General features: G+C 37.9%; 2 protein-coding genes across 7 annotated transcripts in view; both read left to right on the forward strand.

The window, feature by feature from the left end:
* SEC24B (SEC24 homolog B, COPII component) overlaps positions 1 to 10,490 on the forward strand; it is an 84,070-nt gene extending 73,580 nt beyond the window's left edge. For all 4 annotated transcript variants that reach the window (XM_019741953.3, XM_019741955.3, XM_019741954.3 and 1 more), the window contains 9 exons: positions 350 to 508; positions 1,153 to 1,326; positions 1,941 to 2,051; positions 3,410 to 3,585; positions 4,332 to 4,469; positions 5,319 to 5,423; positions 6,259 to 6,351; positions 9,249 to 9,352; positions 9,582 to 10,490. In XM_019741953.3, coding sequence (XP_019597512.2) covers positions 350 to 508; positions 1,153 to 1,326; positions 1,941 to 2,051; positions 3,410 to 3,585; positions 4,332 to 4,469; positions 5,319 to 5,423; positions 6,259 to 6,351; positions 9,249 to 9,352; positions 9,582 to 9,696 — 1,175 coding nt within the window. In that variant the 3' untranslated portion in view covers positions 9,697 to 10,490. The remainder of the gene's footprint in view (positions 1 to 349; positions 509 to 1,152; positions 1,327 to 1,940; positions 2,052 to 3,409; positions 3,586 to 4,331; positions 4,470 to 5,318; positions 5,424 to 6,258; positions 6,352 to 9,248; positions 9,353 to 9,581) is intronic.
* Positions 10,491 to 13,058: 2,568 nt separating this feature from the next.
* Positions 13,059 to 25,720, forward strand: part of MCUB (mitochondrial calcium uniporter dominant negative subunit beta) — a 74,935-nt gene continuing 62,273 nt past the window's right edge. The window contains exon 1 of one of the 3 annotated variants that reach the window (XM_019741892.3): positions 13,059 to 13,612. In XM_019741892.3, the coding sequence (XP_019597451.3) occupies positions 13,517 to 13,612 (96 nt within the window). In that variant the 5' untranslated portion in view covers positions 13,059 to 13,516. Of the gene's footprint in view, positions 13,613 to 14,111; positions 14,349 to 17,955; positions 18,016 to 25,720 lie in introns of those variants that run through there. The other 2 variants (XM_019741893.3, XM_074322535.2) reach the window with 2 other exon arrangements.

Raw genomic sequence — 25,720 nt, forward strand, 5'->3', positions numbered from 1 at the left:
TTAAATCTAATCTCTTCAGTAAGAGTTCTCAATAATTGGGGGAGAAGGACATGTGAATTAGATAGATGATATCTAAAATTACCAGTAAACTTTAAAGCACTATAGGTATATACAGTGCTGTTACTATTTTGTTTTTGAAATATGATTCCCTTGACATTCTGCTCAACAATAAACCTTGTCATATATTTTTTAAATATGTGTTTTAAATGTTTGTGTTTTCTCAGATTTCTGACAGCTTTGGTTATCTCATTATAACTTAGATTTCTTTATAATATAGAATCTGTACTACTGTTGGACAAATAGGATATTATTGTTTCTGTAACTAATACTTTTGTTTTTCTCTCTAAAGCTTGCATGTCCAAGTACTCAGCAGGGTGCGTTTATTATTATCCGTCTTTCCACTATACTCACAATCCTTCACAAGCAGAAAAGTTACAAAAAGACCTAAAACGTTATCTCACAAGAAAAATTGGATTTGAAGCTGTTATGAGAATAAGGTGTACTAAAGGTATGAGATTATAAAAAAATTATGCTTCATAATTAAATTAATAAGAATTCATATACTGACTACCTATGACTACCTGTAGTGGTTATTCGTCATTAAGAACGTTATGTGTGATCCAGATAGTTATACCCTGTTTTAAATTTATATATAGTTATTTAATAATCATTGCCCAATTTTTAAAGTCATTTGGGTAAGGGGGCAAAAGTCATGTTTTGCCTTATTAGGAAGAAGCTAAGAGAAAACCCATATTGGAGATGATTTTAGAAGGAAAATTAGAGGAATAGGGAAGATCTTACGTGAAAATGGTCAAATTAATGATCTTTGCCTTCAAAATCATTCAAATAGTCTTCAATTTACATTACCTCAGTTTTATGTGAATGTTTGCTGGACGGATTCTGATCCGTTAATTCTTAAATGAGTTTTATAGTAACCTTCATTTGTTCAATTTTGTATGTTAGATCTTGTACATAACCTGCATTGGTTCTTTTGAATTGGTGTTTTAGAACCTCTACCAACCTCCAATCCTACTCCCCAGTTATCCTTTTGATTCAAAATCAGAGACATCTGTTACTTTATAAAGTAGCTTTAGCCTGAGGTAAAGATACTACTGTTACTTCATCTTTTATAACAAGTGTTCTCTTCCGTAGGTCTTTCAATGCACACTTTTCATGGAAACTTCTTTGTTCGTTCCACTGACTTGTTATCCCTTGCCAACATCAACCCTGATGCTGGATTTGCAGTACAGCTGTCAATTGAAGAAAGTTTGACAGATACTTCCTTAGTGTGCTTTCAGACAGCCCTATTATATACGTCAAGCAAAGGTAATGTTAAGAGAGATGAAATACAACCTGCAGAAGTAATTCTCCCATCCTTTCACATTCTGGGGAGAATGAGGAGAAAGAATGAACATGCAGTGGGAAGTAATGGGATTTGCATCAGTTAATCAAATATATGTTGTTGTTTTCGCTCATGTTTGAATCTTAAATAACATCTCCTTTGACCTGTGGAAGACTTGTATCCTCAGGATCATAGGTATCTGGTAAACAACCCATGCTAAATCCACTATGCCATTTTTAGCATTATTTCTTGCCCCATAAAATAAAAAATTCTGCCTACCACTTAAGGCCTACATTTGTTAGTTGACACTCCGTGTTTTCTGACATTTTACAGTGTTGAATATAATTTAGAATGAGTGATATTAAAATAAAAACCAGAACCTAATATTCAGCTATATTCAAAATATAGTATGTGTTCATAGTGTATTTTCAGATTTGGAGAGTATTTAGTTTTCTTTAAAACATGGTCATTTTACATTTCGATATCCTGTTGGTGATTTAATCCAATCAAAACGAGAACTTGAATAATATTTTGACCTGTTCATTTCCTTCTTGGTCTGATGTATTTTGCAATGACATTTGTTCATCTCTCCGTTTAGGTGAGCGGAGAATTAGAGTGCATACACTTTGTTTGCCGGTGGTAAGTTCACTAGCAGATGTATACGCAGGAGTGGATGTACAAGCTGCCATCTGCCTTCTGGCAAACATGGGTGAGTTAAAAACTGAGGGAACAGGTGAAATGCATTTTTGTATCCTAAAAACTGAAACCTGGGCTTTTTTTTTTTTTTTTTTACCCTAGAAATCCCTTATTTAAAAAGTTTTACATTTTCATTTACAGCAGTGTGAATTCCTCTGTTTTTATATTTCTTATTAATTCTTCAGTTTAAAAATCGTTCAGGGGATTCATAATCACCAAAAGCTGGCAACAACCCAAATGTCCTTCAGCTGGTGAATCTTTACAAATATGATATATCCATACAATGGAATACAATTCAGCAATAAAAAGGAAAAGAACTGTTGATATGTGAACAGATGTGGGTGACTCTCGTAATGCTTATTATGCTAAGTGAAAGAAGCTAGATTTAAAATGCTACATACATATGATTCCATTTATATGACATTCTGGAAAAGGGAGAATCATAGAGGTGAATAGATTAATGATTATCAGGGTTGGGGGTAGGGGGGATTTTACTAAAAAAGGGACAGCACAAGGAGATATTTTGGGGGTGATAGAACTCTTGTTTTTCTTGATTGTGATAGTAATTACATGGTTATGCGTTTGACATAGAATCACTATAGAGCTATGCTCGAAAAAGTGAATTTTACTGTATGTAAGTTTTTAAAAATCCTTTGGGTATTAATATAACACTGAGTGTTTTGCTTTTAATGAATTTATCTTTTAGATGAAGTTAGACATGAAATGAACCTTATCTCCCTTATTAAAATTGTATTTTTAATACTTGTGCATATGTGTAGGTTATCTCTATTTTATTAAAATGTATACTTGCAGGAAAATAAGTTGCATACTAAATTCTGGCTCTTTGCTGTCTGCATGAGGACCTATGTTCAGTTTGTTCTTTTTTTTTTGTTGACGTGGGAATGCTTTGACAAAGAGGATTATAGAGAATCACGAGGGGTAACAGATTGCAGAACTTACATTTTTTTCCAATTCTTTTTTATTGGAACTTACATTGTTTATAAATGATACTTTATACATGTGACTTTTATTTGAGTAATGGAAACATCCCCAGGGCTTTCTCAGGAGTAGGTGGATGGTATATGTCTCTTAAACCAATAGGGGTTAAGTATTTTTAAACTTAAAGACATTAAAATAAGAAGGTCCAAAACAATCTAGATTTGTTCTAATTGTCAGGTTTATTCAGATTTAGTTCAGAAAAAATATGCAATGAATCAATACTTTTAAAATGAGGGAGGATATGAAATGTATTTTTCTGTTGTGGAAATGGAATTTTTGTTGGTTTCTTAAATAATTCATGTAAATCTTATCTTTTACAGCATGCATTGGAATCTAATGGTTAAATACGTTTTCATTTTGATTGCCTTCTAGCTGTGGATCGATCTGTTTCGTCAAGTCTGTCAGACGCAAGAGATGCCTTAGTGAATGCTGTAGTGGATTCATTGTCTGCATATGGCTCCACGGTCTCAAATTTACAGCACTCTGCGTTGATAGCACCTACCTCCCTCAAGTTGTTTCCTCTCTATGTTTTGGCCCTTCTCAAACAGGTATTTCTCTATACGTTTAATAAAATCTTTTAAAATTCTCATTATTTAGGTGAAGAAGTGAAATCTAGGTTTTCTGGGTTTTAAAAACTTATTTAACTAGAGGCTTACGCAGTTTAGCATTGAAAAGGTTTTGAAGAACAGAAAGATCAGTGGGAAATGAAGGTACACAAATATGACTCTTGTAAAACATTATGTTCTCACTCCTTAATATGTGGGAGAAGCTTGAATAATGGTGTGCTAATAGCATACTCTTAGTATACGAGTATGCTTCTAAAAAGAGGCTAAGGAAAGGATGTAATATTCATTGAATATCTTTCCATGTCTCAGGGACTGTGATAGGTATTACATATACATCATCTTAATTAACTCTTACAGCAACGTAGAGGTATTTCCCTCTTAGTATAAGAGTATACTTCTGAAAGGAGACTAAGGAAAGGATATACTATTCATTGAGTATCTTTCCATGTCTCAGGCACCATAATAGGTATTATATATACATCATCTTAATTAACTCTTACAGTAACCTAGAGGTATTTCCCTGTTTTTCTTATGATGACAATATAACTTCAAGAAGCGAAGTAACTTGCTCATATACCTATCTATTAAATGTCAAGAATTGAGAATTGAATGCATGTCTGTCTGATTTGAAGGCCTTGCTTTTTCCATGATGATGGTATGTATTTGTTGTAATACTTATTCACTGTATTTATGTTTTTCTTGAAAAATGTGTATCTTTTTTTATGTAGAAAGCATTTAGAACTGGTACAAGCACACGCCTGGATGATCGTGTGTATGCCATGTGCCAGATCAAGTGTCAGCCACTTGTTCATCTAATGAAAATGATTCATCCCAACTTATACAGGATAGACAGACTAACAGATGAGGTATGATTTCTTTTAGTGCATTTGGAATTTTTAAATTTAAGTATATTTGAATGTCTTGATTCTATAACTAAGGTGGCAATACATTTATTAACAATTTATCTGTTTTTCCTTTTTGGTATTAATACATTAAGGACACTAGCGATGGATTTGATTAATAGGTCTATCAGATACTATCTGTGGTTATGGAGTTTTCAAAAATAGTTTCATATAGGAAGTAAATTGTCTTGTGGGTTTTATTATAATGTTTATTACAAAGCTAAGTTGTAGCATGGACATTTCCATTCCTGTTTTGTAGATATTGATTGTTTCTCATATGATCAAAGCACAGTTTTGATTATATTGTAAACTGGATCTAGTATCCAACAGTATTTTTTTTTTTAGTTAAAGTTTATTGGGGTGACAATTGTTAGTAAAGTTACATAGATTTCATGTGTACAATTCTGTATTACATCATATATAAATCCCATTGTGTGTTCACCCAGAGTCTGTTCTTCTATCACCATATATTTGATCACCAACAGTATTTTTAACATGCAAATATGTAGTGTGTGTTTTCTTCCTTTTGTTAAAACAACTTTTTGGAATCTTCTCTGTAATATGTTTAGAGAAATGTAAAAAGATAGCTTGCTTTGCAGCAGATTTAATAATCATACTTTTAATATAACCTGATTTCAAAAGGGGAGGAAATGGAAAGATTGGTTTACATATTTGTGTTATCAATAATTTTTTGCATTCTGCAAAATTCTCAAGTGTCATTTTTCAGTATTTCTTAAAGAGCTAGTGTCCACTAGCTTCCAAAGTGTGATGATAGCAATGTAAGCTTGTTCACGTTCCGTCTTTTTTTTTCAGGGTGCAATACATGTTAATGACAGGGTTGTACCTCAGCCACCTCTTCAAAAATTGTCTGCAGAGAAGCTGACAAGAGAAGGTGCTTTCCTTATGGACTGTGGCTCGGTAAGTACACTCTACTGATAAGCCTAACATTGTTCCAACAAAAAGAGACACTTACAGCTCTGTTATCACAGAGCAGGCAGTGAAAGGTGGATTGGGAGCTGAGAGGCTCCCATTGGTAACTGGCACAAGAGGTCAGATTGTTTTAGACTTTTCTAGTTGGACATCATTTTATTATCATAGATTAATAAATTTCATCATTGTGGATCATTTACTGTCGTATATTATGTATACCTGATAAAGAGAAGAGATAAATTCCTGTCTTCAAGGACTTTACCACCTAGGATTATAAAATTCAAAGGGACCTCAAGAGTTTATCTAGTTCAACTTATATCCCTTGTCAGAAATGCCATTAATTATTAGGAGTTCAGGAAAAGTCACTGGACAGGGTGGTGGGGAGAGGTGTTAGAATGGTCAAGATGGCTTCATAAATGATACCTTATGATCAAGAAAAGGATTCCGATAGCCTGAGGAGAAGGGGTGGGAAGAGCATCTTGGTTAAAATAACAGAGGCAGTCATAATAGAAATAGTGGATAGGAAGTATAGTGAGTCAGTTATCCTGGTTAAAACATTACATTCCTTTTGGGGAAAAGAAAAGGAAAAAGGTAAAATATGTTTTATGGGAAGTCTTGAAATTGAAGCGAAGAAGATAAAAACCACTCTAGATTTCCTGGATGTAGATTCTTAAGTGTACCAATTATGTTTCCTTATTATGTTTGTTCCTACTTTATTTGAAAATAGTATGCATTACCTCTATTATGCTTGATAATTTTGAGAAAATAAGCTATAATGGGTTTCTGGTTAAGGAGTTTTAATATCTTGTTTTTTTGTTTTTAGGCTTTTTACATTTGGGTTGGAAAAAGCTGTGACAATAACTTCATAGAGGATGTGCTTGGATATCCTAATTTTGCATCAATACCACAGAAAATGGTCAGTAGGTTCTATACAGCTTTTAACTTTTGTGTGCTTGTTTGTTTTATAATTTTTATTAAGATAAAATTCACATAAGATTCACAATTTTAACCATTTTAAAGTATACAATTTGTTAGTTTTTAGTATATTTATAATGTACAACCATCACCAGTATCTAAGAGCACTTCCATCATCCCAAAAAGAAACCTATATCTCCCAACTTTCCCCACCTTCTTTCCCCTTGCAACTATTAATGTCTTTTCTATATCTATGGATTTGCCTGTCCTGTACAATTCATATAAATGGAATCACACAATATGTGGCCTTTTGTGTTTGGCTTCTTTCACTTCTCACAATGTTTTCAAGGTTCATCCATCTTGTAGCATTTATCAGTATTTCATTCTTTTTTATGACTAAATAATAGTCCATTGTTTGCATATACCACGTTGTGTTTATCCAGTCATCCATTCATGGACATTTGGGTTATTCCCACTTTGGAGCTGTCGTGAATGGTGCTACCATGAACACTTTGTTTACAAGTGTTTGTGTGAACATGTTTTCAGTTCTCTTGGGTATATAACCTAGGGTTGAAATTGATGGGTCATATGGTAAACTCTATGTTTAACTTCTTGAAGAGCTGCCACACTGTTTTCCAACAACTTTACCTTCTGATTTAAATTATTTTGCTGGTAATAAACAAATTTTTCAGTTGGCCTTTACTTATATATGTGTTAACCAATACCAAAGAAATACAATTCCAAAAGCAGTTCTCTATATTTAATTACCTTATTCTTGGATATGTAAATATGTCATTTCTCCTGAAATTAATATAATGTCAATATAATTCTCACTACATTCTGTTGTTTGAATGACTCAACAAATGAGGATAATAAGGAAAAGTTTTAGAAAAATAATATCAGCAAAGGGGAAAAGCATATGAAAAATAAGTTTTACTAAATAAAATTGTAGACTTTATTTTAAAGCTGTGCTTAGTTAAGCACTATGATAGTAGCATAATAAATATATCAGTGGAATAGAATAGAATTCAGAAATGGATGTAATTCCTGAAAAATAGAACATGGTTAAGATTATACTTCAAATCACTGTGAGAAAAATGGAATATTAGAAAGAGAATCTTGATTATATTAAAATGGGTGAGGCCTTTGTAAGTCAGTGATGAAAAAGATTAATAAATCTGACAGCATAAGATTAAAATATTTCTATCCGGTAAAATAAAACCAAAAGACAACAAAATGGGAAAATTACCTATAACTCATGTGCCTGATAAAGGGCTAATTTCTCTGGGATGTAAAGTTCTTTTACAAACTTTTTTTTTTAATTTCTTTTTTTTTATTGGGGAATAGTGTGCTTTTCCAGGACCCATCAGTCGTCCCGCAATCTGGTTGTGGAGGGTACAGCTCAGCTCCAAGTCCAGTTGCCATTTTCCATCTTTCGTTGTAGGGGATGCAGCCCACCATCCCATGTGGGAATTAAACCGGCAACCTTGTTGAGAGCTCACGCTCTAACCACTGAACCATCCAGCTGCCCCTCCGGCAGCTCATCAGCAGCTTGTTGTCTTCAGTCTAGTTGTGGAGGGTGCAGCTCACTGGCCCATGTAGGAATCCAACCCGTAGTTGTTAAGAACTCATGCTCTAACCAACTGAACCATCTGGCTGCCCCTATAAACCTTTAAGAAGAAGAAACCCCTGTCCCTTCAAAACGAAATAAAAATAAAAATGGATAAAGGATTTGAACAGCCAATTCATAGGGAGAAAATATAGCAGTGGCCATATGAAATGATGTTCAGCCTCACTCGTAATTAAGAAAACAAAATAAAACATTTTCTAATTTTCCAGATTGGCATGATTTTTAAGTTTAATTAATAGGCAATAATGCAGAGGTCAACAGGCCTATCAAATACTGTTGATTGGAGTATACATTTATACAGTCTTTTGGAGGGCCATTTGACAATATCTGTTAAAATGAAAATCACATAGTTTATGACACAGTAAATTATTCTACTCCAAAGAATATTCCCCATAGATTTATTCATAAAAGTGTGTTTTTGTACACACATTCTTACAGCATTAAATAATGTATATGTATTTATTAAAAACAACAGTCTGAAGAGAGAAAAGTATGCATAATATGATCTATTTGTTTTTTTAATGTATATATAATAATAGTAGCTATACTTTTAAAATATCTGAAAAAACTCATTAAAGTAGAAATTTTTTTACTGTTTAAATATTCACATAAATTACAAATATAATCAATCCAAACTTTTCTATTTAAATTTTTTACATACTGTATACTTTGAATTATTTCGTTTACTATTAAGTTGGCTTTGGGGAAAAAAACATTTTTAATATATGAAAGAGTAGACTTTTGGGGTCTTTTAAAAAGTGTTTCCTGTGGTTTTTAAATATATTTACACATCCATAGTGTTCTTTAATATTGCTTTCCCTTAAATTTTAAGAACTAAAGAAAATATGAAATTCTCTGAGAGTGGCTATTATTATAATAAGGGGTATAATGTATAATTGTTAAATGAATTTGGAACTTAGTGATAACCCCGTTCATTTGAATATTTTCTTCAGAAGAAACGTAAAATTGCAACACAATACCAGTGACATGCTAGTCATTATGTTTTATTAATTTATCCAGGGGGAAAAAAAGTAATATACAGGTAAAATGTCAGTGACATACTTACCATTAAACATGTTTTATTGACTTATGCAGAAAAATACACAGATTCACCAACAATTTAAATTTCATTTGGTTGGTTGCTGCTGTTGGAGCTGGAAATAGAGTGCTGGCAGTTTGTTGGTGGTTGTGGGAATCATGATTTAGTTATAATAATACTGAAGTCTGTGAGAAAGGAAATAATTTCCTAATCATATTTTCTTTACCAGGCACATCTTCCGGAGCTAGATACACTTTCATCAGAAAGAGCCAGATCCTTTATAACTTGGCTTAGAGACAGTAGACCTTTAAGCCCAATTCTTCACGTGGTAAAGTAAGTATTTGTAATTTAAACTATAAAATTGTCATATCCTATGCAATCTGTATGAAATTGCTCGTTTTCAAGCAAATTTTAAATAACATCAAACTATATACCATTACTTAAGTAATATTCCTTGTGTTCCATTTTCCTAAAGTCCTCGTGTATTATATATTTTTAAATATGAAATTATTCCTTTTAATAATAAGAACTTTTAGGTAAATATCTTTTCCTTTTCTTTTAGAGATGAGAGTCCTGCCAAAACAGAATTTTTTCAACATTTGATTGAAGATCGGACAGAAGCCGCATTCTCGTACTATGAATTTTTGCTTCACATTCAGCAGCAGATTTGTAAGTGAAGTGGAATAAAATTGAGTAAGAAGAAAAAGATCCATAACCTAGGTAAAGCATAATCTGTCAGAGAAGCACATTGGAAATTTGAAACAAAGGCATTTGTTGTTACAAGACTTTATGCATAGCGTAGCACCCTGTTTGAGGCTTTAGCAAAAGCTAAAAAGGAGGAAAAAACTTGACAGATTTTCTTCAGCCTAAATTAATGGTAATGATGCTGTTTCACCAAGTATATTTTGAATTGGTTTCTACACATTTCCAGTAGTACAGTAGTACAGTGCTCGGTTCATTGCAAGTCAGCAAATTTATGTAGCTAATGTGGAATGATATGTCATAATGTAAAATTAGATAAATTCTTTTTTCTTATAATATGACATTTCTGGACTTGAGCTCTGACAAGAGATGCCAAAAGGCAGTGGGTACCATGTTATTTATATGAATTACTTTTTAACAAGGAATGATTCGTATTCATTAAATGAATTCAATATTTTCCCTGTAAAAACAAGAGTTTCAATACATGAACTATAGAAAAGATATATATATATAATGTACATAAATGTTACATTTGTAAAGAAAATGTAAAAATGTAACTACAGAATATGAATTGCTGTGCTACGTTGTTGGATGACAGCTACGTTGTTGGATGACAGCTCTTTTTGTCGCAGTTAGAGAATGAGGTTGACTAATGTGTATTATGAATTGAGTCCACAGAAGAAACACAAAACACTTTGTAATTCTGTTAAATCTTTTATGTGGATTTATTTATGATCAGCCTACTAATTAAAAATATTTTGCTTGACAATATGGTTTGGTGTTATTTTTGTGAGGGGGCAGTTGACAGTTTTTTTGTTATATTTTTACATATAGGATATACTGAATTTACTACTTGGGCAGTGATATTGAATCTGTAAGTCTTCATTAGTTTGTGGATATTACTAAGTACTTACTCTGTTTATATTCTGGAAACAAATGGTACTTTCAGAATACGTATGAATATTGACGAAGTATAATCTTACTGTGTCTTTCTCAATAAAATTAGGTATTTCCTCTGCACATTCATAGCAAGAAAATTCTCATAACATACGTGACTATTCTATCCTATTTAATTGACTTTAAGATTACCATCTTGAATTTTGAGGGAGATTTTATTCTGATGAAAACTCATTTACTAACAGCTTATTTACTATAAAAACTGTTAATGATCTATCAGATTGTGGGATAGAATTTTATTTTATACACTGTGAAAGTCCTATTGATGAACTTTGGAAGGAAAAAATGCTTTTGATGTGTGTGGTAAGTGATTTTTTGTGGTTTTATGCTTTGTGGATCTCTTTTCTTTAGATAAAAATAAAAGTACTCTCTCACATTCCCTGATGGAAATGAGAGGTTAAATGACTCACCCTAAATGACATTACTAATTAGAGACAGAGCTAAGAGTAAAAGCCAAATGTTCTCCCCACCCACCGCCTACTCCTGCCACACCCCCACCCCAAGACTGTACTTGTCCCTATACCATGCTGCCTCTATCAAGTGGGAATACTTTTAAAGCCAAACAAACAAACAAAAAACAAAACAAAGCTGGGATGACCTAGGTGGAATCACTAATAACTGAAAAAAGACAGAGTTTAAGGAAAAAAACATGCTTTGGCAGATGAAACTGAAAAATAAACATGGAGGTAGGTATTTTAAACATGAATGTGTATATGTGGCAGGACATGTATGTGTATATGGCTTGAGGAGAGAAGGTAGCTGTGTTTAGGGGACACGAGGCTATTCATGCATTGCCTTCTGATGGGTCATGAGCTGATCCAAAAATGAAAATGCTTTCTTTTCATTACTGAAAAGGGAGAACTCAGTTCAGTCTATCTCCTGTTTCTTTCTTGTATTTCTCCTTTCCTCTTGCACTACCACCACACTCATAACATTTCTGACACCAGATGTGTTGGGGTTTTCCCCACACCAAGCAATTCTCTGTGACAGCAATCAATCCTGACACTACCCAGAGATGGCATCAGATCCCAAACTTTAAGGGCTCAGTCCCACAAGATTGACCCCATCCCTCCTTCAGACTCCAGTTGCAAGCTCAGGTGCTTCTGACTGCTTCTTCATAGCTCCTGGATGTACTTGTAAGGGCCCATCTTGGCTTACCTGATGCACCAGAGGGAAATGCTATCACATTTTCTTTCCCCATTCATCCTTTGATGGACACTTAGATTGTTTCCATACCTTAGCTATTAGAGAAAAGGGAACCTTTCTTTGTACATTGTTGATGGAAATGTAAATTGCTACAGATAATGGAGAACACTATGGAAGTTATTTAAAAAATTAAAAATAGATCTACCATAGACCCAGCAATCCCACTACTGGGTATATACGCAAAAGAAATGAAATCAGTACCTCGAAAAGTTATCTGTACTCCTGTTCATTGCAGAATATTCATGATAGCCAACATACCAGTAATAAAACTCTTCTTTCATTTGGAGCACTAGCTAATAAAAGGAAAGGACTCAGGTAAATTACCTTCTCATGTGGACTGAATGTTTAATGTGTCACTATCTATCCAGGGCAATTGTATTTTGAAATGCAGATGCTAGCTAACACATGAATCTGTCTTTGGTTGTGAGAAAGCTTTTGCTGTCATGGAAACCTCCATCTTTTTTAATAAAGAAAGGAGATCATCAAGAGAGATTTGCTACTTGTTGCATTGTTTGCCAGCTTGGATTCATTAACTCAAACCTCTTGCGGATTTAGCTAATAAAAATACTGGATGCCCTGTTAAATTTAAATTACAGATAAACAGATAAATAACAAATGATTTAGTATAAGTACACCTCAAATATTTCATATTTTTTTTAAAAAAGAATAAGTGTGACCCCATGTAGTATTTGGGACATACACTAAAAAAAAATTACTAGTTGTTTATCAGAAATTCAAGTGTAACGGGGCATCCTGTGTTTTATCTAACTTGTAAGTAAGCTATGTGAAACCTTGGGTTAGGTTGTTCTTAAATGGTTTGTGTTTGTTCTTGTAAACAAAATGTCTCAAAGACAAAGCAGATTTTCCAGTTATTGTTAAGACCTAAGTTCCGGTTCCCTAGCTCCTTCAATTAAGCGTAAGAGAAGCCAATTCAGCTGTGGGAGAGATTGTCCCGAAAAGCTCCGGGTAGGGCACCATCTGGTGAGTAGCTGTCCTCGGGCAGGGCCGGGCCTGGGGCTGACCATCCGGCCCCTCCGCGCTCACCAGCAGCTGAGGCCCGGCCATCGCATCCCCAGCACAGCCTTGGAGCCAATAGAGAGCTGGCGCCTCGGCCGACCCGCTTCTCTGTTTCCCGCTCTGTCGCGGGGCCCAATTTCCCGAGAGACCCCGTTCCGCTTCCCCCACGCCCTTGCCCCGTGGGGTGGGATGGAGAAGGCTTCTCTTAGAGCACCAAGTGCCGGGAATTAACAACAAGTTCCGACATCAAGAGCTCGCCACTTGCGGGTGGCCAGCTATCGCTCACTCTTGCAAGGTCTTCCGCGGGAGGAGGGGAGGCCGCCGGCCGCGCGCCGCCCTGCAAACCTGCGGAACGGAGGGCGCTTCGCTCGCGCTCTTTCTTTTTCTTTCTTTTTTTTTTTCCGTCGGAGGAGAGAAAACAGCCTCGCGCCGGAGTATGTGCCCAGACCAGAAGTGGAGGAGGGACACACCCTCCTCCGCCCGCCCAGCCCGCGCCTCACAGGGAGGCGTCGGGAGGCGGGCAGTGGCGAGGCGCAGTGGTAGAGCCGGGGCGCCCACGGCGCAGCGCCGGCGCTCATTAGGCCCGCGCGCTGTGGGGAGCCCTGCGCCGGCAGGATGATGCTCTTCAGGGGACCCCGACCGTGGCGCCCGCGGCGACCGCCAACCCTTAGCACTCCCGCCCGAGCAGGTCCGCGGCCGCCGCCGCCCCAGGTAAGACAGCGGGCTCAGGGACAGGGTCTAGCGCGCCGGGGGCGGTGGCTGGAAAAGTTTTCGGGGGACACTTCGGTGGAATGGAAGCCGGGCGGTTGGGAAGTTCACTTCGTTTCCGCGCGCCGGAGGACCCGACAGTGACCGCCGGGCCGCAGATGTGGGCCCGGGGGCCGCGCCCGGTGCCAATGACAGGAGAGGCCAGGGACGGTGAGGGTCGCGGGCCATCACCCGGGCCAGGTTGGGGTGCGGGGACTCCGGGGCTGCGGCCGGGGAAGCAGCAAAATGCCCGGCGAGGCGGTTTTTCCGCGTCCCAACCAAGGTCCGGAGTAAGTTTCCAGGGCCGCTGTGCCGCCGGCTTGGTGATCGATGCTCCAGGCGGCTAAGAGAAGGATGGAGCCGAGCAGAGTGACTGCCCCGAGAGTGGACTGTCGTAAGCGAGTGACATTGCCGTCCTGCGAAGTGCGAGCCCCTCCCCTCCCTTAAAGAGGGAAGAAGAACTCGTGTTTCGTTCCAAGAGCCGAGCTGGGTGAATCATGAGCGTGTGCTTGAGTAACAGTTGGCCTGACACAGCGGTACCGTGGTCTGCGTTGGAACCGTTGCTTGGAGAAGGGAGGAGGGAGAGGAGTGGATGTGCACTGGAAAAGACGGAGGAAGCCGGGGAGGGTGCTACGTGTGACTGGGGCTGTAATGGAGCCTGGCAGGAGCCGGAAAGGGCCTTTTGAAAAGAGCCTTCCAGGTGTGTGGTTCGGGAGGGCGTAGTTTCTGAGTTTTAGTTTCTACCCTCCACCCCCCACTGTCCCTCATCCCCTTAGATTAGTTTTAGATTGTTAAAGAGAAAAATATATTTTTTTAATCTTTTAGTTGTGTTGTTTAAAAGAAAAGCGGAAAGTAACGAATGCCCTGACATTGTCACTTTCACTTCCTGTTTATTTTCCCCCCTCTATCTCAGGGCTTCAGAGTTTGCATTGATGCAGGAAATATTTAAATGCATTTTTTAAATGCCTCCCTTGAGTGTTTGAAAGAGAACGAAGAAGGGCGTTATTTTACTAATACCTAGGAAAAGGGACAAAGTCAAAATGTAAAATGGTCGATTTAATAGAGTAATTGGAGAGAGAGGCTTTTTCCACTTTGTAAATTCTATTTTTATTATAGGTGTAACACTGCAGTCAAAGATACACCGAACAGTAAAACAGCCCAATACAAGGAAACCCCTTTACCATACACCATTTAAACAATACATGAATGATTCAGGTGTTTTTTGTTTTTTTTAATTAAATCCATTTAACATTTTGATTAGAATTTTTGTGGATCCCAAGAATGGCTGCTCTTTCTCAAATGATCAACTCTAAGCTCTTTTTTCCAGATTCCCACTTGATGCTCTTGAGGGTAGTGCCATTGCATATCCTCAGGGATGTGGATGCTCTTTTAACAGAAGTAGAAAATGATACAGTGGGGCTTATTAGGCCTAATCATAGGGGAACAGTGGTTAGTACTTTGCCCCTCAATTATCATCTTGAGAAGCCTTACATTTGACTGTTTCTAATTTGCTGATTTTTGAATCTTGACTGTCCATACAGTTAAGTAAATTTTCTGGACTTTAGAAGTGGAAATGCTTCCATCATTTTATTTGTCTGATAAAAGACCCCCAAGGAATTAAAGACAAGCCTGTGAATTTGCTCCTTTACGTGCCTCTTTGAAATTGTATACAGAAACTGACAGAAATATCTTGGCTATCTAAGAGTTTTAGCTAGATTGCTAAACCATATCATGGAATCAAATTAACTGGCTGTAGAGACATTTTTAATTCTAAAGTCTCACTGGTTTGTGGTTGCTTCATTTGATATGAAAAGTCCTGTGGCTAAAGGCAAGTATTAATTCTATATATTTTGCCACACATTCAGAGCCCCTACAGCCTATGAAAATAGCAGAATGACCAGTGATGTTTGCAACCTGACAGCTCATAAAATCCTAGCTTGCAAGGACTTGTGATTAATAGTATCTCAAATGAGTATTCCAAATTGTATTTGGCCTTTTTCTGAAATTATGAGTGTGCCTTGTAGGAATTTAGTAACTTTGAAAAATGTACGATTCTCATCCTTCATATGGTAGGTGAGCGATTGTCTGCCAGTGTTTTGTGGGAAAATAAATTGTCAAAATGGATATGTTTGGTGTAGCAGAATTGCGTTTTTAAAGAACATATTTCATCTGAAGCTTAAGAGAACAGGAGCATGTTATATTACCTTTGGCCAAGGCTGGCCTGGTGTCCACGGTCACGTTCTGGTGGCAGCATCTCTGCTTGTCAGCACTCTGGCTGAGCGGTTGTCAGGGCAGTCTGTGGCTCCCGCTGGTCTCTCTGTACTCCAGGACTCAGCTTTGTGAGCTTATGGTGTCTCTAAACAGAGAGCTCTGGCCTCCCTATCTTAGTTTTAATTTTTTGCTGCTTAGTTTGAGAAATTCTCTGATATGATTTCAGGCCCCCAGTATAGCATTTGAGTCCCTCCATAAGCCATGTGTAAAGCTTAAAAAAATCAAGTTTACTTTGCAGAGAAGTCTAAATATTGAGTATGATTTTTTTTTAACTTCTACCAAAAAAGCATATACCTGTTTGAATCCTACCACTAAATATTAATTTAAAAATGGTTTCATTTTTTGGAATTTCATAGACATGTCATTGTTTGACAGTTTCCTACCAATCTACCTCATATTTGTAATTGGTGCATTGCATTCTCATCTGAGGAGAGCGAGTGGTTGTATGTTGATGATTGTACTTACACTATAGAAGAGACATGGAGGCTGTGGTTTCAAAGTAATTCTAGACAAGTTTGTCTATTAAATATTAAGCATTACCATCCTCCCAGCACTTAGGTATTAGTGCTGGGTGTTTTGTTTTGGGTTTTACTGTTTATTGCAATTTAACAGTATTAGTGCTGTTGTACAGCAAACTCACAGCTACGAAATCATTTTGTATCTTGGCAGATAAATATTTGTTGAATGAGGTACCAATGAAACTAGGATAGAAAACCTGAGGCTAATAGCTGTGTAAGCTAAATGTGTTTATGTCATAGAATAGAAACAAGCAACTAAGTTAATTGGTGTTAGGCAATGGGAGCATCTGAGTGCTGACCTGGCCTTGTCACCATTTACCTCTGTGAACTTGCCAAGTCTTTCAGTCTATCTGGGCCTGTTTTATCCCCTTTTCAAAAATAAAAGGACTTGGTTAATTGGTCTCAGATGCTCTTTCTATCTCTAAAATTGCCATTTTGTTATTTTACCAGGGGAGATAAGTATACCATTAAATAAAATATTGTCAGTGTCAGAATGGTTGCCTGAATGGTTGAAAAATCCTCTTTTATGATCGTATGCAGTCAGTAGAGTGGCAGTTTTACCTAGTGGTTGTAATAACTTTTCCCTTACAATAGAAATTGAAATTTATTTGTTGGGGTGAGCATGTCATAATTGAATAGATTGTCTCGTTCTAATACTTCATTCTGTCATTTACCAGTCTTCTGTGAATGTTGCTTATTCAAGAGTATCTAGCATTAAAATCCTAAAACCATAATATAATAGACATCTTGAGCTATCCTACAGGCTATAAACCAATGGATCATTAAACAGCATTATCTCAGACATATTCTAGAAGTATCTTCTTTTGACCCTGTTTAATTTACCACAGTATTAATGCTCTGGTTTTAAAACACATACCGGCTCTCTGTTCTCTGAGTTGTGCCTTTAGACTGTGTATTATGGGATCCCCCACCCAAATGTTTTCACTGAATTGTCCACATTGGCATATCTTCTAAGGAACAGCCCTATGAAACACGGTAGGCAATTAAAAGGTGCTCTTTAAAAGGACTCATGGGAGAAATTGCTGTCTAGTATTAGAATTGTTGGGTTTCTCCTGAGCAGATGTGGGGTTTATTGAAAGAGATGAAGCTAGAGTTGAAATTTCTGTCGTCTGTGAGCAGAAACAAAAAGTGACATAAAACATTAGACCCCATGTCAAGAAACTGACAGGTGTGCAAAGCTTTATTGTGTCAAACTTCAGGGAGGAAAATCTTTCAGATGGGCAAGGGTCACCCACAATGTGAGTTCTACCTGAGGGTCTTATGATATTTACTAGATTGAGTAGATGGTTTGATTTGTACAGTTGCTATGGACACAGATGGTAATCCTATTATATTCAATTCTACTGGGAACTCGCAATTATTTGGTTGTGATAGTGTTTTTGTAATGAATACATTGCTCAAATCACATCTCTAGGACCTAAAGATGAATTAGCTTATTTTCAACCTCTTAGGAATAACAGTAAATAATAAATGCCCTGAGCCTGACTGGAGGAAGGAAGAAGGTGTCATTCTTGACAATTCCCTGTTGTTGTTTTCCTGATTTGTGTACGCATGCACGTGAGTAGTCATGTGTGGCTCTTTTTTTGCTAAATATTTTGTTTGTTTTTGGCATATGCATTTTCCTAGTAGGCTGAGTAGGATATTTAAAGAGGGAATTTTAAAAGGTGTTGATAAATAACTGCTCTTTTTTGCCGGTAATGCAGCTAGAATACAAGCATGCATTTTTATTAGAGAGACTGATAGTCATGTGACCATAGACCTTGAAAAAAATTTGTTTTAGAAAATGTTTCACAAACAGATCAACATAGCATTGGCTTTCTAAGCCCTTGCCAGAGGATATTTGTTGTAACATTTTATAGTCAGATAACTCATTTCTGCAACTCTGCTTTGAGAATGTTTCAAGTAACACAGAATAAAGCAGTTTTTACTTTTCTGGAGAATAAAGTATGGTTTCTTTTAACCTCGTAAATATCCTGTTATGGGTTTGTTACCAGTGAAACCAAAGTAAGAAAGCTCTGAAACAAGCTACAGTTGATCCAAAAATCATGTTCTGGCCTCATCCCTCCAGTCCCACTTTCTGTTTCAGGCCTGTGCGTCCCACTCAGCCATCATATCTCTCCTTGTGGCTGATCACGTATTTTCACCCCTTCCTCTTGTTGTTTATGCTGTTCTCAGGCAGCATGGTCTCCCTCCAATCACTCTCTTGAATTCTATTCAAAGTCCCAGGCTGAATTCCAGTACCCACCCATCGCACCCCACCCCACCCCAGTTTTCATGAAATCTCTGCCAGCAGAATTAATTATACACTTTCTTTTTCACAGCCACAGCACTTACAGCACTTACCTCATTCTACCGTGCGTTAGGGTTAGTTGTGCTGGTATGACTTTCCCACTTGGATTCTCTGACTACCCTGTAGTCAGAACGATGTCTCCTCATCTCTGATGGCCTCTGACCTGCCACAGTAGGGGAATAATAAACTGTTGTTGGGAAGAGGAATGAATGAATGGGTGAGAAAGAACCAAATATTATCTAGACTTCCTTAATGGTGTGTTTTCTTCAGATCTGACCTTCTCAATTTCCTCTTCTCCACATACTCTAGCCATGGGATCACCTGAAGGATTCTTACCTACTTTTTGTGATATGAGCCTTGAATAATTGAAGATTTTTTAAAAGTTAACCAAAATAATCTTTACACGTATTGTGTTTTCTGTTAAAAGAAAGCAGTAGTTTTAAATCATATTTTGGTTAATTGCTTTATTTCCACATCAGGATTTTTGGAAGACATAATTAACATTATTTAATGAAACAAATTCTGTAAGGACAACCTGTTGAATGAGTATTTTCTTGGCTGTTTTAAAGTGATGTTGATTTAGGATGGTTGCTCACTTGTGGGAAAGGCAGCACTTGTCGCCATAGATAAGGATTTCTCTAAATGGGATTCTCAGAATATTAGATCATATTGGTTGTAGATTTGTGAAATGCTGTCGTGATTGCCAAAAATTATTTGTGTTAGTACTAAAAGCTTAACCATTAAAACTTAAATAATTTAGAACATTAATTTAAAAGTCAATTATAAAAATGTTTATTTGTAAGCTACAACTTCTGGGCAAAATATAAAATTAAGCTTATGGAAAATAAACTCCAAAAAAGGAATATAAATTTTGATATTAGGAAACATGCAGATCTTTCCCTGTAATAATGCCTCCATTATCGTACAGAAGTGGGACATACTCTCCTGTGGCGCTTGGAATGGCCATGAGTGGGATTATCATCCATTGGTCCTCCAGGACTTGGGAACCGTTAAGGGAGGTCCTTAAGTGTGCCCCACAGAATTTGTTGAATACTGCTGAATATTCAACTACTGGATACATAACCTTGTACAGAGGTTGCCATTCATCCATTTTACTTATACAGCCTAAAATCTGAGGTCTTTGAGCATGAAGAGAAACTTTATGTAAATCTAGAAGATTCATGCAAGTACCGAGGCCATTATGCCAATATTTCTGGGCTTTGGGGGCGGAGTGGATAAGCAGGATGATAATGGAGGTTCCAGCTGCTACCTGAGCCTTTGCTGCTACTTGTGCTGCTATCACCCTCACCGACTCCAAGAGCTGGTTCTAGCTTGATTCCTAAAAATGTTTCAACTGCAAGTTTGGCTTCCCTTTCCCTCATCCTGGTTAGGTTGGTCTGTTTTGACATGTAGATACCACTCCTCGTGTTTTTGGTGTTTCACAGCTAAGTCCTCGTCTGTGACGTTTTAATTACTCATAGTTCGCTTGCCCCTAGAGTGGGTTTTGCCTTTTATCTAAACCCTGAGACCTTAGTTTCAGTTGACTCAGGAGAGTTAAACAAATATCAGAGACAGTAAGTACTAAAAAAATTCAGAGAAGGAACATTAGAAATTGAAAAGATGAGAAGTGAGATTTCATCTAAGCTCAGATAGTCAGATAGTAGGCTAAGGGCTTAGCAGACTTTGAGTGGGAAGAGTGAGCACAAGCACAGAAAGTGGAGTCTGAAAGGGGTCGAGTAAGAATTCTGATCAGGCTGCAGGAAGTGTTTCCTGTGAAGTGTGCTCCTTCATCTGACTGGGATTAGAGTTTTAGGCATCATGATAAAATCTTACAGGAGTTATGTTTATTGAATTAAACTCTGTCACAAACTACTATCCTGCAAAGCATCGTTTCCAGAAAAAACAAATTCTCTGTTCCTACAAGTTGGAAGAATTCTGGGCTAAGCCATACCAAGTTAAATGGATTCCTTTCCTACAAACTTTTGGGAACTTTACTTTGCTAATGGACAGTGGGACGACCTGAGAGGGGGAAAGAGGTTGATCACAGACCTCTTTGATTCTGCAGCGTTCCCAATAACTTATCCTAGAATACTGGTCCACAGAATACAATTTGGGAAACACTACATTAACAAATTAGGTTGGGGATGGATTATATTGCAAAATACATGAACCCCTATTGTTTTCTAGTTTATTTTCTCTGGCAAAGCTAGTATTGCCACTCTGGCTCTACTGTATTAGACTATTCTGAAATGCTACATTCTTCAGCCTTCTTTGGAGCAAGCATGCGACCACATTCCGGATATCCTACATGATATGGAAGTACAACTTCTACTTCTCATCCTTAATTAGGAAACTGATTTCTCTCTCCTACCCTGTTCTCCCTCCCATGGGCTGGAATGCATATGTGGAAGGGGTGAGCCAGCCTGGTTCCTGCAGAGGCAAACAATCCTCTAGATCATGGTGGAACAAATAGACAAAGGGCCCTGGATCCCAGGATGACCTTAGTGTCATCTTACTCACCTTCAACTGCCTACCTACTAGGAAAGCAAGCACGTCTCTTATTTAAGTCCCATGTATTTTTAGGTCTCTTTGTTAAAGCAGCTTGGCCTCTTCCTTATTTTTGTAGTGGAGCACCAACCAGCCCAACCACAAGTCTCTGAATAGAGAGATTAAAGCAGAAGAGCAGAGATGATATGAGATGGATGCTATTGGAGCTTCTCAGAAAGCAACACTACAAAAGCCACAGGCATGAACCTGAAAAAGAACAACCACCAATACCTGGATGTAATGTGCTGTACAGAGCATAACAGTTCACCTTGTGCCGTCTCCACCTGTCATCCACCCATTCTATTCCCAGTTAAAGCCTTGCTTTGACTTTACCACTTCCATAAATAAATCCTTTCCTGATTACTAGATAGCAGTCATCATTCCTTCCTATGTCTGCCTATAGTTCACTCATTTTACTCTTCATTTGGTACTTGTATACTCCCTTGTATTAGGGCTTTTTGTGTTTCTTTCTTACCAGCATGCCTGCCTCCCCCAAGGATATTCTCTTTCTCTGTACATTATTTAATTCCCAAAGAGCAGGACTTTTTGGCATTTATATTTGGGGGCATATTATGTCTTTGTGTTTCTTATTCTGCCAGTACAGGTGCTTGTCGTAGTGCTAAATGAATGAGGTATAAGAAGATAGCTGCCATTGTCTTTATGAGAGATGATGTTGGTCTTGTAAACGTCTCCTGTAAAGATCCAGGTAGTACACATGTTAGGCTGTACAGCCTAAGGTCTCTGTCACAACTACTCAACTGCCATTGTAGTGCGACAGCAGTTTTAGACAATACCTAAATGTATGGGCGTGACTGTGTTCCAAGAAACTTGATTTACAAAAATGACAATAGACCAGATTTGGCCCATAGGTGGTAGTTTGCCAAGCCCTAATCGACAGACTCTGTACCAAGCTTTTGTCAGTAGTAGCAGACTCTGTTCTAGAAGGTGAATCTGGATCGGGCAATCCCGTGAATCATGGTCACTGTACATGGAGCTGGAATAACAGAAATGGTTACAGTTGAAAAATCGAAAAGAAGAATCTGAAGATGTATAGGGATTTCAGGATATCAGGGTTGTACCTGACCACGGGGCCACAGTGCCTCGCAGGTATCAAAGAAGGAAGAGAATGGGAAGGCTGGGACTAAGAAAATAAGTTGCTGCCCAAAGCCAGAGGAAGAATCAGAATCCTATGGTGAGTTGTAATTACTGTGGGAAAAGTGACATGACGATGGGTATAAAAGGTAAAGACTTGGGTAAAGAATGCTAAGAGGCAGTGCACTGGCAGTGCACACACATGTATTCCAGTCGGTTTATTTCTCTTTGGAATTGTCACTAAACTGTGGAACCATTCGTCTTTCATCTGAACCCAGCATTAGAACTTAGTGTATATGTTTTTCCTCCCTTTTCCTTCCCCAAACCTTTCTATAAAAAATGAATTTTCTGGGAGCATGTGACATCTTGCTTCCCAGCATATGTCATCACTTTGGTTCAAATAAATTCTCATAAAATTTTTTTAAAAAAGAATTTTCTATTTCTAGTGGTTAAGAGTACACTATGCCACTGAAACAAAAGACACATCAATATCTATACTTCCATAGTCTTTAAAGCCAGTTTTTTCTCTCAGGCAGTAGTTCTGAGGTGAACTTTTCAGGTCAGCAGGAGCTGTGCTCCACACGCTTATTCAGGGATCTAAGCTGACGAGTTACTCTGTCATCTTCAGTACATGCCTTCCAAAGTCAAAAGAGCATAGAATATTTTTTTTAGGCTTGCAAGGTGTTATGGGCTAGGCCGGGAGATGTGCTCATGTTTCATTTTATATTTCATTGACTATGTCGGATGGCCACATTTAGCTGCAAGGGGGCTAAGAAATGTAGTCCTGGCTGGGAGCCACATTCCAGCTAAAACTTAATTGCTGTAGAAGAGAGAATGGATTTTAGTGGAATTGAGCTGTCTGCTGCAGTCCCTTTGTCCAGAAACAGGACAGTTTTGCATTTTGTGGGCATTGAATTTCTAAGACTCCGTTGAGCTTCGTTTATATGTGTTCCTTAGCAATAGAGATTGGGAAACAGGGTAAACTTTATTTCTCCCTCGGAAACTTAAAAAAGAAATGGTGGAAATGCAGCATTTTTAATTTGGGCTAAAATAGGAACATTTGAAACCTTGTTGGGTTCATTATAAGCTGCCCTCCAGGCTGTAACTTAATTAGGACAGGGTGTAGTCTCACTTGTACACTCTAAGCTAAGAAAGAGAGAGAAATAAATTCTAATGCTTCAATTAGAACTTGAAGCCAGAATTCAAATGTATGTAATGACACTTGATAAGTAGGAAAAGAAATATAGTTGAGAGAACATGCTGACTATATGGTTTTAGGGAAGGACTTGCTTTGCAGGAATTGTGGTGATAAATAAAGGAGCAAAGTAAAAGTTAAAAATGTATCATGCACATCTAGTATATGAATTTAGTGGCAGTTTGTAGGCTAGCCCATTGTAAATATGGTCTAAAAAAAGGAAAACTTAGGATGCTTGAAAGATGCTACCTAACTGTGTCTTAGGAAAAATGGTGCCTTACTATTTAACATAATACTGAGACTAATTCACTGTAGTTAAGGGCATATTCAGAAAGATTTATTAATCTTGTATAATGTCTCTTCATCACATTATTAATCACATCCTTTTGGCTTACACACAGGCTTTTTAATTTTAATTTTGCCAGACTTGGGTATCACTATTGATTAGGCTTAAATACTTTACTTTGATTGACTTTGAGGTACTAGAAATGTTTCCCTTTCCATTGCTTTTCATGTACTTCAGTATTATTATTGTTTTATATAATGAAATGGCCAGATTGCCATAAATCCATTCCTTGAACTTGGACACTACATGTAATTGTCCATGAGACAGCGCCTCACTGGCGGCTGGGTTGGAGACACAGGAAGCAGGAGCCACACGTCTACTTCTGCTGTCTGCTTCTCTGCCACCGACCCCGCTTGCTAATTGCAATCTGCACATCTCTGCAATCCGCAATCCACGCTTTCTAGTGTAGCCACAACAGTTATATCAGTGGCCAGTGGCTAACTGGTAACAGCTAATGGTCAACTAGTGACAGCTGATGGCCATTTACTACCAAGCACTACCTTTCCATGTGAGGCCGAGAGCCTGGAAACTGCTCTCTGGGACTCTGTGCCCACAAACTGTTTGGTAACGTTCATTTTCCACCTTGTGGACCGGGAAGAAATGCAAATCATGTTGTGGTGATCAAACAGAATGATGTTAACGTGCAGAGAAAAGAGAAATGAAATATGGATCAAGAGGACTTCCCAACCTCAACGTGACACCCATTACCTAGTTCCAGCCCCTTCCTGAGGCTTAGTTGATCCTTCCATTTAGGTTCCGTGAAAGACGCCCCTATGTCCTTCAAGTAAATTTCCATTCTTGCTTAAGGTAAGTCAAGTCGATGTTTGTTCCTTTCATCCAAATAACAAATATATATGAACAGCATTCAGACTTATGCTGTTCATAAGCTCTTGGTAGAGAAATAGACAAAAAAAAAACCGCTCTTGGTAGAGAAATAGACAAAGGGCATAAGTGGTTCTCAGAAAAGGAAATTAAAAATGCCTAATAAAGATATGAAAAATAGTGAGTATCACTGATAGTCAAAGAAATGCAAAAACAATGCAATAGATTCCATTTTCTTTTTCTTTTTTTTAACCTATCAAATTGGCAAAGAAAAACAAAGCTAGTACTCAAAGCATAAAGCATGTCATGATGTAGGAATGCTTCTGGACTGCTAGTGAGAGCGTAAAGTGATTGTGTGATTCGTAATCCTAACAGGAAACATATGTCTCAGTCAGATAAGGATAATTAGAGGAGAGTTTATCTACAAAGGAGGATTTCCAGAGGCAGGGGTACTGGGGAACCACAGGGTGGTGTAGGAACCTGGGGTGTGGGTGGGGGTAATGGAGCCAAGGCCACCTCGAGGGACACAGAGACCCTGAGTTGAAGAACCCAGCCAAATAGGCACTCGGAAATCATTTCCTTATTCTTCCTTTCAATATTAACTTTCATTAAAACTAAAATTGCAAAGTCCAGGTGTCGTGTGGGGGACCCTGCTCACTGCACCATGTGTCGTGCGGGGTGGCCTGTGGGGTTTCTGCTCCCGCTCCCCACATAAGAACACAGGATGTGGCTAGGACAAAAAGGAACACCCACAGGGCCATAGGTAGGGGAGTCATGCCACTACAGTCTCACTAGAGGCTGGATCCACACGACCCGCAACCTGCCGTCCGCTTCTTTGCCTGCCAACCTACCAATGCAGCCGCGGCAGTTACATCAGTGGCTAATGGCTAACTGGTTACAGCTGATGGTCAATTAGCCACAGCTGACAGCCATCTACTACCCGAGCCAGTACCCCTCCATGTGAGGCCAA

This window comes from Rhinolophus sinicus, chromosome 1, assembly GCF_057876585.1.
Source record: "Rhinolophus sinicus isolate RSI-liver-muscle chromosome 1, RSI-T2T, whole genome shotgun sequence".
NCBI classification, from domain to species: Eukaryota; Metazoa; Chordata; class Mammalia; order Chiroptera; family Rhinolophidae; genus Rhinolophus; species Rhinolophus sinicus.